Source organism: Leptodactylus fuscus, chromosome 7, assembly GCF_031893055.1.
Source record: "Leptodactylus fuscus isolate aLepFus1 chromosome 7, aLepFus1.hap2, whole genome shotgun sequence".
Lineage (NCBI taxonomy): Eukaryota > Metazoa > Chordata > Amphibia > Anura > Leptodactylidae > Leptodactylus > Leptodactylus fuscus.
The window spans coordinates 108,521,357-108,537,679 of NC_134271.1; the positions used below are offsets into that span (position 1 = coordinate 108,521,357).

Here is a 16,323-nt window from a genome sequence, read left to right on the forward strand (position 1 = left end):
ATAGCTTTTAATAGAAACCGACGTGAATAAGCAGGAGGAGGGGGGCTTGGAGGCAGCATTGGGCATGCAGAAGCTATGACGCTAAGGAGTGCACGATCCAGCATATCGATTACCAAGGTAATTAAAAAAATGGGGGGGGGGAGGGAAGTCTTTTTACACACACCGATAGAGTCAACCTCTGTCTGTGTCCATTCCAATTGACTAGAATGTATGAAATATGATGAACGCTGTCTTCCGTCATGTTTGTCTGCTTTTGTAATGGAAGAAAAAGTTCTGCATGGATCCTTTCTTCCCAGAGAAAAGTAAAAAATGCTTCCGTCATTTTTTTTACGTGGGGGGTGAATGCAGGATGACACCAGAAGGAGGTGTAATGTCTATTGCTCTCATCCTGTGTCATTCATGAGAGAAACAGACATTAAAGGGGTTTTTCCATCTCAGTCTTTCAGCTGTCTGGCTACAGTCTTTGCTTCTCACTTTCTGTATTTCTCTTCCAACCCCTCCCTCTTGCTAAACGGGCTGGAGAAGTCTCACAACTAAAGATGAGCGAACAGTAAAATGTTTGAGATTCGATATTCGTTTTGAGTAGCCCCTCAATATTCAACTACTCGAATCCTATTATAATCTATGTGTCATGACCTGGTTGTTTGTGTATTTTGTTTCGGTTGGGGATTTGATCCGGGCTCCTATTTTCTGCTGGTGGTTGCTTTGCCACTGGACCATCTGGTTTGGTATTGGTGTCAGTCCTCTTAGCATACTTGAGGTTCCAGGAATCGAACCTCAGGTGTTTAATATTGCCATCATCCTATGGGAGGATTCTGGGGCCTTTTTAAGGAAGAGGGCTGGCCCCACATGTTGCCGGTTTTCGTGGTTTACACCTTAGGATTCTTGGCTCTAGGAGGAGGATTGTTTTTGGTGAAAGTTCCAACTGATTAGGAAGTGGTGTGAGAGTTGCCTGTTGTGTGTATCTGGTTTGTTCCCTCACACTTCATCTCCACCCTATCCTTCTGCTCTGTTTGCCTGGCACTTTCTTGTGGTTTGAGAGGTTTTGGGTTCCAGTGTTCTCCCAGTCCTGTGTTTACCCTTTCCTCACCTCTCCACTGTCCCTCTCCTCATTTTCTTGTTTTGTTTCATGTTGTGCTGCGTGTCCGTTGTCCAGCACCTCCCAGCCCGTTTGTCTGTCTGTAGCTGCAACTGGATTTCTGTAGGGGTCACCACTTTAGAAACCCCAGTCCCTAGCTCTCCTATAGCTCTTGCCCTATCTGTCTGCTAGGTCTTCGTGCCAGAGAGCCAGGAGTTGTCGGGGCCAAGACTAACTTGGGGACAGCTGACCACCACCCGTAGGCAGGGCCTAGCTAGCCACCGTAGTGCCAGGGATAGTCTCCCTCCCCTGTTTCCTTAGCGGTGCAACCTGCAATCCGGAATCTGGGTCTGGACTCAGACACGAACGTAACACTATGGGGGGGAAAATGCTCATTTCAGGGGTAGGCAACATTCGATCAAATTATACTTACCAAGTCCACGAGTGAGGGTCGGGTTGGATCCTCCGAGAAGTCTTCTCTGTGCAGCGTCCCCGCGGCATCTTCCGGCTCTGAATTCACTCTGCCAGGCATCGGGCCTGGGCAGAGCCGACTGCGCATGCCCGCACTACAACGAAAAGAACCAGCGTTGATTGGCCGACTGTATAGCATTCGGCCAATCAATGCTGGTTCTGCATCGGACTTTTCCATTCGAATAGCGAGTGGTACTCGATCGAGTACGAGTATTTTGAATACCGTAGTATTCGATTGAATACTACTTGCTCATCTCTACTCACAACATTTATACAGATCAGATAATATGCAGATGCTTGTACAGAATGGACTCAGTTTTATCTGTGTGTTTACATAGACAGATAACAGACTCAGCTATATCAGTAAACTGCAATTAGCTGAACTACTGTCCCGCTGGCAAGAGCAGTGAGTAAGTGACTTTACTTGTCCTATAGGTCTGTGATTATAGAAACACTGTGTAAACAATGAGAGGAATAAGTTCACAAAGCAAGCAAACAAAGCAGAATTTCTAAATCAATATAAATAGGAAAAGTCTTAAATTTTCATAAGCTACCAGTATAGATAGGATCCTTGAGATGGGACCACCCCTTTAAATAATGGTAGTGTGAACCCACCCTTACACTACGGCCCCACATTGCAGAAACACTGTGCTTTTGGCTGTCGTCGAGATGCAATGGAAATTAAAAAGCTACGTTTTACAGTAGCAATAGTAAACAATAGAGGCAAATATAACAAATTATGTGTGGGTAAATGACCATAGCAACAAAGTGAACCAGCCACACAAAATATATGAATAAAAATTAACTTTTATTATGTCCCCTGACGAAACCTGTCAAGTACAGGTGAAACGCGCGTCGGGTCCCTTTACTGTTGGTATGTATGGAGGCTAATCTTGGATCATCTTATGTGGGCAGTCTCATAGCTATCTGTGGGTTATTACACTGATTATTTGTTGTTTTCATTTACAACACTTTATTATTGGACACTTTCAGTTTTAGCTATGGTTGAGCCCTTTGTACTATGATATTAGTGTTGCCATCCAGTGTACATTCCATGGCTGACAAGTTGGTATTTGTAGCATTGTCTACCCCTATATGATTTTGTTTTATGTTTGTTTATATATTTTGTATGTATATATGTTGCTACACCTTTTTAGGAGCACTTAATAAAAGTTAATTTTTATTCATATATTTTGTGTGGCTGTTTTACAGTAGCAGCAAAGTGAATAAGAATTAAGTTAAAAATAGAGCTGCAGAAAAGCTGCTTTTTCAAAACCATTTGAAAAAAACACTGGCTTTTAATTTTACCTGTGGAATTGTGATCATTTTCACTATAAATTTAATAGGGGAAGGAAAAAAAATTGAGAAAAACATAGCAAACAATGCAAATTTTTAGCTGTTTCCCCCTATGTGGAGCTTTAACCTTAAACAGTGTCAGATTTAGCAAAGTGTCTAAAGCTAAATGATAAATCCAGCATATCTTTAGGCTGTCTGCCCTAAGTGTATAACACGTATTAGTAGACTTAGTTTTCAACAAAAATACACCAATATTTGAAAACAATGGGGCAGGTTTATTAACATTGGTACAGAAAGGCACACTTGATTTATGAAGGTATCACTGTAGATTTCCTGTATAACTCACGTCAAAAAACTGGTATGAGTTATAATAAATATGTTGGTCCAAGGGGTCCCACCCTGGCCTGCCCTATTCCACCCCAATTTGCGGAAAGTTGCAAGTGAGGTGCACAGTAGATATATTGCATCTATGGCCTTGCACCAAAGCTGTGCCACATTATCACCCATCTACACCAGAAAACTGGCAAAGATAAGATAATAAATTGGTTTGCCCCTTTAAGATAAGATAAGATTATCCTTTAATACTCCCACAATGGGGAAATTCAGTGTGTTACAGCATCATGGATAGTACAGTAGTATATAGCAAGAGATAAACACATACAAATTCATGGGAGATAGAGAGATACTAGGAGTCATAGCAATGAACAAGAAAGAAACAAAGACACACTGCAGGATCATTTAGTTCTCTGTGCAAAGTGATGTTGATAATACAGCCCGACCGAGGTTGGAGGACACGTGGAGGGGGGTCACGGCATGTAGACATAACAGGCAGAAACAGTTTTTTGCAGAGGTGCGGGACATATACAGCTATCACGATAACATGTGGTAGGTCCTTTGGTAGGTAATAAGATCATCGCATCGTACCCCTCCTCCTATCTTCTTACCGCTGTCACGTGTTATATCAGCCCGAAGAAGTCTGAAGCCATCCAGGGAGACAGGGTGCTGCTTTCTTGCCATGCTTCTTTAACTCGTTGGGGAAAGACATTAGGTTCCCAGGCTGTAACATAGTCCTATGTGTCCACAGTAAAAGAGAGAAATACCAGTCAGCCTACCCTAGCCATCTTCCACGTATAAGCAATAGACGCCAAAAACATTTCCGTGAAAGAAGAAGTCCGCAAGGTTCACTTCTTAGCTCGGTTCACTTCCGCGCCAGTCTCTCTGTCATTCAGATTCGCCATGGGACCCGACTGATGGAGAGACAAACTACTGTTTTAATGGTTACACACAGACATTGGCGGACCTAATTTACTATATTGGGATCCGCTGGGGGTCTGTCATTTTTACACTGAAACCGATGGAGAGAAAAGTCCTCTGTGCAGCACTTTTCTCTCTGCTGATTTTTGGTAGTTTTTGCAGCGGAGTCACAGTTGACAAGTGAAGAAAAGGGTCTAAAACAATTGATCATTGTGGTGCAATGTATGCATGCCAGTTTTTTGTGTAAATTGTGCCGGAATTCTGGTGTGTTTCCATTAATAAACCTGTCCTAGTGTCATTTTTATGTGATTAAATGAACTCTACATTAGGTTATGCTTGGTGCAGTACAGTGCATAATACCAGGAGGGCCTTCTGTCCCCATAGCTCTCAATGGGATAGGACCTGCTCTTTGATCATTGGAAATGAAAGGCACATCGGAGCCCACCTCGGCCTGCACACTCGAGTATATGCATGAGACCTAAGGCTGAACTCACATGGGTGAATTCAGGCCAGGAAGTGCGTTCTGTTTATCATCTAGATTTGCTGGCCTCAACACCGCTCACCTGAATTGAACTGGCAGGCTGCGTTCATTTCAGCGGAGCCGGCAAATAATTTTAGTTCTTCTTACCGTATATACTTGAGTATAAGCCGACCTGAATATAAGCCGAGGCCCCTAATTTTACCACAAAAAACTGGGAAAACTTATTGACTCGAGTATAAGCCTAGGGGGAAAATGCAGCAGCTACTGGAAAATTTAAAAAATTAAAATGGTCGGAGTTTTTGGGTGCAGTAGGTGCTGGGGAAGGGGAGGGGGTGTTTTGGTTGTCTGTCTGCCCCTTCCCTGAGCTTGAGGACTGTTTTTTCTTCCCCCACTTGGAATTCAGTCTGGCTGAATATAGCGTATCTGCAGTGCTCCTATTAACCCCTTCCCGACGGAACAGGAGCACTGCAGATACCCTGTATTTAGTAGACAGGGCACTGTCAGACACAGGGATACCTAATGTGTATGGGTTTCACAGTCATTTTCTACTTTTATATGTATTGTAGGGAAAGAAGTGATTTACAACTTTTATTTTTTTAAACCTTTTTTACTCTTTTTTTTGCACTATTTTATGGGAGATTCAATATATTAATATTGTGGCTGGTCATAGACCCCCCTCCTAAAAAATATATATATATATATATATATATATATATATATATATATATTTATTTTTTTTTTTTTTTTGCTGACTCGAGTATAAGCCGAGGGGGGATTTTTCAGCACAAAAACTGGGCTGAAAAATTCGGGTTATACTCGAGTATATACGGGTATTTATTTTCAGCTTTCTGTACTTTTAGGTTGCTTAGTGTTGGCAGTGAAAGTATTATAATAGTGCATCCTATTACTCAGACTTGTTCCTGAACGAGTCTGCAGCTTCACAAATATAAAAGTAATGCTATAAAAGCAGAACTAATGGCCATTGACTTTCATCGGTGAGAAAACAGTTATTTGCCCAGTGAGCTCTTTGTCACTTGGCTAAACTCTACTTTGCTTTCTGAAAAGCAGCACAGGAGTGGAATGTGAACATGCGTATGAATTTTATCCTGAGCACCTGCTGTGTGTCGCTGAGGAAGTCCATGGCATAGATTAGGTTCAGTTCACACCACATATTTAGCCTATATCAGATGGATACTGCAATGAATGTGTTGGCTTCTATTGTGTAAACCTTTGCCAAAAGTGTGCCCTTTTGTCACATAACTTTACATCTGGATACTTTATATCTGGATACTTTTTTGGAGAGCACTGATTCACATGTAGGGCTACTTACCTGCGTGTGATAAGGTCAAAGCCGTGTTTATGACTAATTGACCAATAATCATGGGTACCTGTCGTCATCCTAATTAATTAGGCTGAGTGCCAGCAGTAAGGAAATGACACCAGACACACTATGTTGGTATTAGTTCCTTTCTCAAGCTAGGAGGAAATACTGACACACTTTAAAACAAACGTGGGGTTAAATAGTAGCAGAGAAAGGAAAATAGATAACAACAACATAAGTTTTCATATTCATTCCTGATTGGTATGGGACATCTCAATCAAACAGAAAAAGTTTAAGCAGTTCCATATATAGCCAGCTACTCCCGGTCCTGCGTGGTAACCTTGAGGAGCTGTCTTCTTGCACCCATCCTGGATGCAGGTGCCATTTTATCATATAGCTTCACAGCATGTTTCTTAAAGGGGCTCTATCATAAAAATTTTGCTGTATGAGCCCCACATATGCGTGAATAGGCTTTAAAAAGGCTATTCAGGCACCACTAATCTTATTTTAACCCCCCGTCCCGTTTTAAAATAAAACTATAAAAACATATATGTAAATCATACCTTTGCATGCACGGGGGGCGGTCGTGCACGATACGACGTCATCTTCTGGCACGCCTACCTCTTATTTCGGCGATGCCCTCCAGTCCTGGCTCTTCCCGGCTTCATCTTTATCTTCTTCCGACGGTTCAAATCCAATTGGTTGAAATCCGGCGCGTGCGCAGTAGCGCACCCTGCAGAGCTACTGCACACACTCCGGCGCCATTTTTCTCAATTGCAGTGCCGCTGGAGTGTGCGCAGTAGCTCCGGAGGGAGCGCTACTGTGCATGTGCCGGATTTCAACCAATCGGATTTGAACCGCCGGAAGAAGATAATGATGAAGCCGGGGAAGAGTCAGGACCGGAGGGCGTCGCCGAAAGAAGAGGTAGGCGTGCCAGAAGATGACGTCGCTGCACGTTCAGGTATGATTTACATATATGTTTTTATAGTTTTATTTTAAAATGGGACGGGGGTTTAAAATAAGATTAGCGGTGCCTGAATAGCCTTTTTAAAGGCTATTCACGCATATGTGGGGCTCATACAGCCAAATTTTGCGGATAGAGTCACTTTAAGCAGCATATATACATATTATCAAAGATTATAATGTTTTTGCAATATGACAGCAAAAAAAAGGAACATATGTATTTTCTAACCTTATCACATGTAGCAATGCAAAGCCGGAAAAGCCAAAAATCTAAAAAACAAAACAAAAAAATGTAGAAGAAAACACAACATTATTTGTAATGGAGGGCACAAACCTGATTTGAAATATTTTATGCTTTTTGGAAATGTTTTTTTGTTCCGCTTAACATGCAATGTATCCTGCTGGTGATGTACTATAATGGCGGAGTGTGGGATCTGGGTAAATGACCTCCCCCAAGCATGTTCACCTGCCACCACCGTATTATGGAGCACATTACAGTGATAAACAACTTACTTTTGTTATGTATGTTTATTTTTATAGATTTGGAGAAAAACAATAATCGAATCTTATGCAAATGAGGAAGTTGGTGCAATAGGGGAGGGGCTACTGCACTGCTCTTACTACTCAAGTAGGATGGGTGATATCATAACAGCAGGGAGATTTGTTCCCACTGCACACAATGGCACAGTGGGGGATGGTAGGGATTTAAATGGCAACCGCAGAGCTTCAGGAAGCTTGAAGCCCCGCCCCTATTGCACTAGCTGCCTTATTTGAATACAGTTTCAAGTTTGTTTTTATACAAAAGTGACATACATAACAAAGGTTAACTTTAATGTGCGATGTGACACAGTGATATGCTTGGAGGTGGTGATAGACTCCCTTTAAAGGGTTGTCTCAGGAAGCTGGCCTTTTATAGAAGTGTAGGTGGTCCAGTGAATAGTAACTATCTGTGGGTCCAGATTTCAAAATCCTGGGCGATCCCCTTAATCACAGGGCAGATTAGTAGCCAACTATACACTTCAGGGAAATGTAGTATTACCTGAAGGCTGTTCAATCCAAGTACAGTAAGAACTGGGGGAATGTACCAGGATGATGCTTAGGGATGAGACAACCTCTTTAAAGGGGTATTCCCACGTCGCTTACTCACCAGTCTTCATTGCTGTAAAATCTTCTGTCTTCCTGCTTTGTTGCGTCATTGGTGGGCGGGGTTACATATGCAAAGCCAGCGGCGAGATGCCGCTGGCCCTGCGTGCACGCTCATAGATGGTGCGACCAGTCTAGCCTTCACAATGCAAATACAGACCCGGCATCCGCTGTAATAGAGAGGCGGATGCCGGGGAGTGTAGACGCCGGCACAGATGCCTGCAACATTGCTATGCTTCTGCCCTGCATGAAGCCAGTAGCGGCAGGAGCGATGCTGCTATTCCGCTCCTCCGCTGCTGCTGGCTTCATGCAGGGCAGGAGCATAGCGATGTTGCTGGCATATGTGCCGGCGTCTACACTCCCCGGCATCCACCTCTGTATTACAGCGGATGCCGGGTCTGTATTGGCGGTCCCTTCCCCCCAAAGGGTAAACTACCGTCCCCCTCCAGGCTCGCTCCCGTGCACTTAGCCCCTCCTCCCTCCCCCCTCAGAGCAGCAGATACATCACTTGACTTATGACCAGATAAGTCAAGGGATGTGTCGAAAAAAAAATGAATAAAGTAAGATAGTGGACAAACAAAGCAGTTTTACTGAAGCAGTGTATTTAGGAAAAGTCTTACATCCACATTAACCAGCAGTATAGATAGGATCCTTGTGATGGGACAACCCCTTTAATAAGCAATTCTACAATAGATTAAGGAACTTCATCCATTATTACTTAATTGTGTTTCATAAAAACAATATTAATCCTTTCTAGTGAAATACAAATCTGGCACATTTTAAATGTGTTCTCACTAGAACTTTACAGCTTTTTGTTTGCGTCTTTACCGAAATTCTTTTTTTTGCCAGGTGTTAAGCAGTTTACCGCAGATACAAGTGAGAACAGCAATGTCACTGTGACAGCTGCCATCTTTATGAATGTTACAAGTCAAGATACCACCGGGGAGCCCGAAGTGACTGATAAAGTGAGAGAGACAGCAATGGATAGTTTTACTCTGCACATGGAAATCTCACAGAATGAAACTAATGATGGTCCGTCAACTACTGTTAAAACCCAGACTAGTGAAGTCCCTAGCAATGAAGGTAAAAAAATATAGAGATCTATCTATCTATCTATCTATCTATCTATCTATCTCTATATATTTCATGTACATCTATTCATCTGTCTATATAATCTTTGTTATCTATAATACCTATCTACAGTATATTACAAATAATATTTTTTAGGTGACATTCTGCCTCATGTTTTAACATTGTGCTAGGTCTAAATCCAGAATCCAGGGATGAAGAGTTTCTGGCTACTTCTATATCTCCTGTTGCCGCAATGGCCACCACAGAGGTTGAATCTACCACCATTATTACTACAGTTACATCTGTACCCCGCGTGAATGTAGACATTCCCCCAACCAGAAGGATCACTACCACAGCGTCCTATGGGTTGGACAGGTTAGAATCTGACGGTATGTAAGAGATATATGTGCTGTAACCATATTGTTTGGATTACTATTGGAAATGTATGGTTTACAATAAGGGGTAACAATGCACTACAGATAGAACTCCTGGCCTTCTCGCCATCAGTATTTTTGCAGGCTTGAAAAGCTTCATTTTCATTATTATTAGCAGCCAGCCTATGACAACAGGACCAAAACTCTATAAATTACATCTGTATAATGCTATACATTCAGCATATGTAAAATCCAGCACCTTTATAATATATTGGAATTATCTAATGTCTCTTATTTGTAATACATTGTCAATTTAAGTATTACTTTACTTTAAGCATCTTTTTACTTTCTCTGGTATATGGGCACATTTCTTGGTAAATGGAAACAATCAACAAGCAGACTAGTTTACGATAACGTATCCATTTTTGTATTACAGGGAGTCTGTCATCAGGATGAAGCATATTAAACCATCAATGCAGATAGATAGGCCAGGCTCACTTGAATGTTATGCCTTTTATATCATGAATAGCTGTGCCTTCATTGCCAAGAAATTCATTTATTTTACAATATGCAAATGAGCAGTCTGGAGCACTGAGGGCGGCTCTGTTGTTCCAAACTGCTACGACACCTACATCTATAATACATCCTTCTTCCCTCATCCTTTTTTCGAGTGACATGGCTGACATCTCTCCTGGTCCCATGTTCTTGTGTTTGTGCTGGGGTATTAAAGCAGTGTGGGTTGCAGCAGTTTGTAGCCGCCCTCAGTACTCCAGAATGGCAGCCTGAATTTTCATGGGGGAATTCCATGTGATTCTGGCCTATCTGTGTTGCTGGTTTAATATGCTTCATCCTGGGGATAGACTCCCTTTAAGTTGCTGTATTATAGTTCATTATTACAGTATTAACACATACTTCCCAACCGTACCAGATTCTGTGGGACATTCCCGGATTCTGGGTTGTGTCCCACCATTCCAGTGGGCGGGAGGTTTGTCCCGGTTTCAACTCATCTGCGTCCGCCAGACGCAGATGAGTTGAATACACTGCTCAATGAAACGGGAGCTGCTGGCAGAGCTCCTGCTTCACCACAGTCCTCCGGCCCTTGGAGCTGTAGGCGCGATGTGATGACATTACTCAAATCGCGTCTACAGCTCCGTGACTGAGATTGCACACAGACCAGCAGAGGAGCGAGGAAAGGTGAATACCAGTGTTTGAGGGCAAATTGAGGGGGAACATGATGAAGGGGGCAAATGAAACTTGGGGCAGATGAAGCTGGGGGAGGGGGCAGTTTGAAGAGGACATAAAACAATGGTGGTAGATGAAGGGGGGACATGAAACTTGGGGCAGAGATAGAGGAAGAACATTAAACTGGGGGCAGATAAAGGGGGGCATGAAGATGGGGGCAGATGGAGGGAGGGGACAATAAATTGGGTGCAGATGAAGGGGGGGGCATAAAACGGGTCAGAGAAGGAAGGAGAGATGAAAATGGGGCAGAGATGGAGGGGAGGGGACATGAAACTGGAGGTAGATGAAGGAGGCATTTACACTGGGGGCATATTAAGGGGGATATTAATCTGGGGACAACTGGAGGGGGACATTAAACAATGGGGGTCAATGAAGGAGGACATTAAACCATGGGAGTAGCTGGATGAGGACATCTCTGCCTCTAGTTGCCCCCAGTTTAATGTTACCCTCCAGCTACCCTTGCGGTTTAATGACCCCATCCAGTTGCCCGAGTTTAATGTCCCCCTCCAGCTGCCACAGTTTCATGTCCTCCTCTAGTTTCCTTCAGTTTAAACTGGGGCATTAATACAGTTTATACTGGGACTTAATACTGTGGGGTAGTTGGAAGGGAACATTATAATGTAGGGGCATATAATGTTAGGGTGACTGTAGGAGCATTATATTGTGTAGGGGCACATGAAAAATTGATAAGAACGGGCGGAGTCAATATGAAAGTGGGTGGAGCTAAACTTGCCACAGCATGCATCGGAGATCGGGTGCAGGTGTGAACCTGCCCTTATCAAACCCCCCCTCCCCAGTAACACTAGGTTCACACTAGCATTTGAGTCTCAGTACGAGACTCCTTCCCCATTCTGCTTAAAATAGGTGGAAACTGGGCCACAACCTGGCAGACCCCATTATAATCTATGGGGTGCACAGGTTTCCTCGGGTAACCACTTTTTAATTGGATAGGGTCTCCGTTTTTCAGCTTCACAAGTAGACCTGAAGGATGGAAACCTGAATACTATTAGGAACCTAGCGTAAGACAGGTCAAACTATTATCCTTAGACCCCTTTAGCACTGTTCAGAGATTTCTGTTGTCAAGAATCTGACCTATTCATATCAATGAAATAATTTGGGAGGACCGCTGCCAGCAATACATCCCCTCTGCATTGGCTACTGCAGGGAAAATGTAATATCATGGTGGTCATTGAAATAGAAAAAACTGCTGTAATGCATAGGTGACTCTACTGTCTCATAGAGGGGGGTCTCAGTGCTATGGCCTAATAGGATATATATGGACATTGGCACGAGAAGACAAGAGGATAGCCTGTCTGTGGCTCATCAGAAGGTGATTGGAACTGAATTCCTCTTTTTAAAAGGACCTTTCACCAGATCTGAAAGCCCAATGCCATACATCATCCAATAGGTGCTGTCACACTGAGCATTTATTAACTATATTGTATCTGTTCAGCCATTCCATAGATATAAGTCCTTTTAATATTGATACAAATTAGGGTCTACTAGCCAAGTGGGCGTTAACACCGTGGTTTCTCTGGCATTGAGATTTCTGTGTGCTGTATGTCATACAGTGTTAACACTTTTTTAGTATACACTAATTTACATCAACACTAACAGGGCTTATATCTTTGGAATGGCTGTTAGGATTTGGATAAACAAAACAGAATAATGTTCAGAGTGACAGCACCTATCATACTGTATAATGTATGTTTTTGGGCTTCTCAGACTTAGTGACAGGGCCATTATAATCTGCCTATAGATATTTGAATTCAACACCCATCAGACTTGGAAGTCCCTAGATCAAGCTGTATGTGTATGTACTAGGGAATCAGGACTGTACTAGTGTTGATGGATATATGGCCTTTTGGACCCCAGTGTAATGTGTGTCTCTGGTAGCTGTGTGTATCTATAGTAATTTTGGATCTTATATATGCTATATTTTATTTCACACCTAAGCATTTTTCGAAGGCGTGAGCCTGAACCCATAAGGTGCAGTCTTTTTATAGCGCTGCCTTCCAGTGCAGTGACATCATGAAGAGGTTGATTTCTCTTGCCCCAGGCATTTTTTTTTCCAGTCCCTATGTGCCTCCAGAATAATATTGGTAGCACATTCTGACTTTGCAATAGTGGGCTCTACATCGCTGATCCAGCAGAGGGCGCTGCAATCCACGATACTGACAAAATGGTCACTAGTCAGCGTATAACAGTAAAACGCAGGAAGGATTTCTTACTCTTTCACTTTTTATTAGGCATAGTCATAAGGTTTACTTTTCTTGGGTGAAGTTACAAGTAGGGTTGAGTCGATCTTGAGATTTCAGGATCAATTTCAAAATCTGATTTCCGATCGTTTTCCAGCCAATCCCGATCGTGAAATTTACTCGATCGCCGATCGGAATCCGATCTTTTCCGATCCTGATCGCTCAACCCTAGTTACAAGGTTTCCCTGTGTATTCGAGCACCCAATATTTTTTAGCATTGTAAAGCATCAGGTATTCCTAAAAAAAAAACAATATTTTGAAAAAAAATTTAATTTTAAAACAGTGGTGGAATTGCTGCTTTTTTGCCATTGAGCACTACAGCCTGTCCCTAAAAACCTTTACAATGCGGAAACATAAAAAGTTATGGCTCCTGATATGCAATGATGAAAAAATGCAAAAAATGGTTTGATCATTAAGGGGCCAAAACAGACTGGCCACTGTAGGGTTGGAAGTCGCTCATTTTCCTGTAAAAAGAAGTATGTATGCAAATTAGCTAAGAGTCGTCACATTGTCCCTTTTTTGAGGTGAAGAGTCACACAAAAGTTTGAAAGGGCAATCACTTCATAGGCTGATATGTTGGACTTTCTATCACCTAGAATCTGGTGCTTGTGTTTTCTTAAAGCTGAGTATCTTACAGTTCTGTGTAGGGTTGAGCGATCAGGATTGGAAAAGATTGGATTTCGATCGGCGATCGAGTAAATTTCACTATCGTGATCGGAATTCCGACACAATCTTTTCTAGCGGGATTGAGGTTGGTGATTATTTCAAGATCGGCTCAACCCACAAGTGACTTTTCCCATAGAGAAGCATTGACTAGGGTTGTGGATCGGGATTGGAAAAGATCGGATCCCGATCGGTGATTGAGCAAATTTCATGATTGGGATCGGCTGGAAAATGATCGGAAATCGGATTTTGAAATTGATCCTGAAATCTCAAGATCGGCTCAACCCTAGTTCTGTGTTCTACCTGGGGTTCATTGTGCTGCAGATGTGGAGGTATCAGCAGGTAAAGGGTATTGAGTTTTCATTAAAATGTGAAATGTCTATAGGGTCTTGCTAGGCAGTCTGTTCTATGACTGTATAACCTTTCGTACATGTTGTCCTATTAGTTTTTTGCTGCCAATAGCCTCATTATGGTTGCAGCACATTTTATATTTATGCCTAAGGCCTCATGTACACAATCTTTTTTTTTTTTTTTGATGTACCGGTAAATTGTGAGCCCCAAATAGAGCTCACAATGTACATTTTTTTCCCTATCAATATGTCTTTGGAATATGGGATGGAAATCCATGCAAATACAGGTAAAACATACAAACTCCTTGCAGATGGTTTTTTGCCCTTGGCAGGATTTGAACATCAGGACTCCAGTGCTGCAAGGCTGCAGTGCTAACCACTGAGCGACCGTGTGGCCCCTCATGTATACAATCTTTTGCACTGTAAGTGTGCTAGCCGCATCTTTCACAGCTAGAACACTGACCAATTATTTTCTGTGGCTCCATACACAAGACTATCTATTTTCACAGCCCTGTGTATGGGGCCGTGAGCCAGGAGCAAAACTCAGGACAGGTCTTAGTCTGCCCTCTCCCCTAACCATTATTACTACTACTGGTTTCTTTACATGCAATTTTTTTTTCTAAATGTAGATTGTGAGCCCAATATAGAGATCAGAACATACATTTTATTTTTTTCTCCTATCAGTATGTCTTTGTAGAATGGGAGGAAATCCATGCAAACACGGGGAAAACATACAAACTCCTTGCAGATGTTGTTCTTGGCAGGATTCGAGCCCAATACTCCAGCGCTGCAAGGCTGCAGTGCTAACCACTGAGCCACCATGTCACCCCCTTTACACACATTTTGTCAGGAGTAACTGTAAAATAGTAAACTAGTAACTAAAAAAATTATAAGTGAACCTGCTATAGGAGATCAAGGACACTCTTTTTGCAGCACAGATTCTCGACCCCAGAACCATGGTTCTACGTGCTACAGAGTCCAAAATCCTGGCATATGAAGTTATCCTCTCTCGGCTTCTATTTGCTTTTAGACATCTGAGCTAATTTTTATAGGAAAAAGGATCGATATTTTAACGTAACAGATAGAGATGAGCGAACACTAAAATGTTCGAGGTTCGAAATTCGATTCGAACAGCCGCTCACTGTTCGAGTGTTCGAATGGGTTTCGAACCCCATTATAGTCTATGGGGAACATAAACTCGTTAAGGGGGAAACCCAAATTCGTGTCTGGAGGGTCACCAAGTCCACTATGACACCCCAGGAAATGATACCAACACCCTGGAATGACACTGGGACAGCAGGGGAAGCATGTCTGGGGGCATAAAAGTCACTTTATTTCATGGAAATCCCTGTCAGTTTGCGATTTTCGCAAGCTAACTTTTCCCCATAGAAATGCATTGGCCAGTGCTGATTGGCCAGAGTACGGAACTCGACCAATCAGCGCTGGCTCTGCTGGAGGAGGCGGAGTCTAAGATAGCTCCACACCAGTCTCCATTCAGGTCCGACCTTAGACTCCGCCTCCTCCGGCAGAGCCAGCGCTGATTGGCCGAAGGCTGGCCAATGCATTCCTATGCGAATGCAGACTTAGCAGTGCTGAGTCAGTTTTGCTCAACTACACATCTGATGCACACTCGGCACTGCTACATCAGATGTAGCAATCTGATGTAGCAGAGCCGAGGGTGCACTAGAACCCCTGTGCAAACTCAGTTCACGCTAATAGAATGCATTGGCCAGCGCTGATTGGCCAATGCATTCTATTAGCCCGATGAAGTAGAGCTGAATGTGTGTGCTAAGCACACACATTCAGCACTGCTTCATCACGCCAATACAATGCATTAGCCAGTGCTGATTGGCCAGAGTACGGAATTCGGCCAATCAGCGCTGGCTCTGCTGGAGGAGGCGGAGTCTAAGATCGCTCCACACCAGTCTCCATTCAGGTCCGACCTTAGACTCCGCCTCCTCCGGCAGAGCCAGCGCTGATTGGCCGAAGGCTGGCCAATGCATTCCTATGCGAATGCAGACTTAGCAGTGCTGAGTCAGTTTTGCTCAACTACACATCTGATGCACACTCGGCACTGCTACATCAGATGTAGCAATCTGATGTAGCAGAGCCGAGGGTGCACTAGAACCCCTGTGCAAACTCAGTTCACGCTAATAGAATGCATTGGCCAGCGCTGATTGGCCAATGCATTCTATTAGCCCGATGAAGTAGAGCTGAATGTGTGTGCTAAGCACACACATTCAGCACTGCTTCATCACGCCAATACAATGCATTAGCCAGTGCTGATTGGCCAGAGTACGGAATTCGGCCAATCAGCGCTGGCTCTGCTGGAGGAGGCGGAGTCTAAGGTCGGACCTG

The 16,323-nt window shown here is 43.1% G+C and overlaps 1 protein-coding gene across 3 annotated transcripts in view; it reads left to right on the forward strand.

Moving 5' to 3' along the window:
- The window catches only part of ARMH4 (armadillo like helical domain containing 4), a 115,332-nt gene that overhangs the window by 19,641 nt on the left and 79,368 nt on the right, over positions 1 to 16,323 (forward strand). For all 3 annotated transcript variants that reach the window (XM_075282758.1, XM_075282759.1, XM_075282760.1), the window contains exons 3-4: positions 8,857 to 9,090; positions 9,270 to 9,467. In XM_075282758.1, coding sequence (XP_075138859.1) covers positions 8,857 to 9,090; positions 9,270 to 9,467 — 432 coding nt within the window. The remainder of the gene's footprint in view (positions 1 to 8,856; positions 9,091 to 9,269; positions 9,468 to 16,323) is intronic.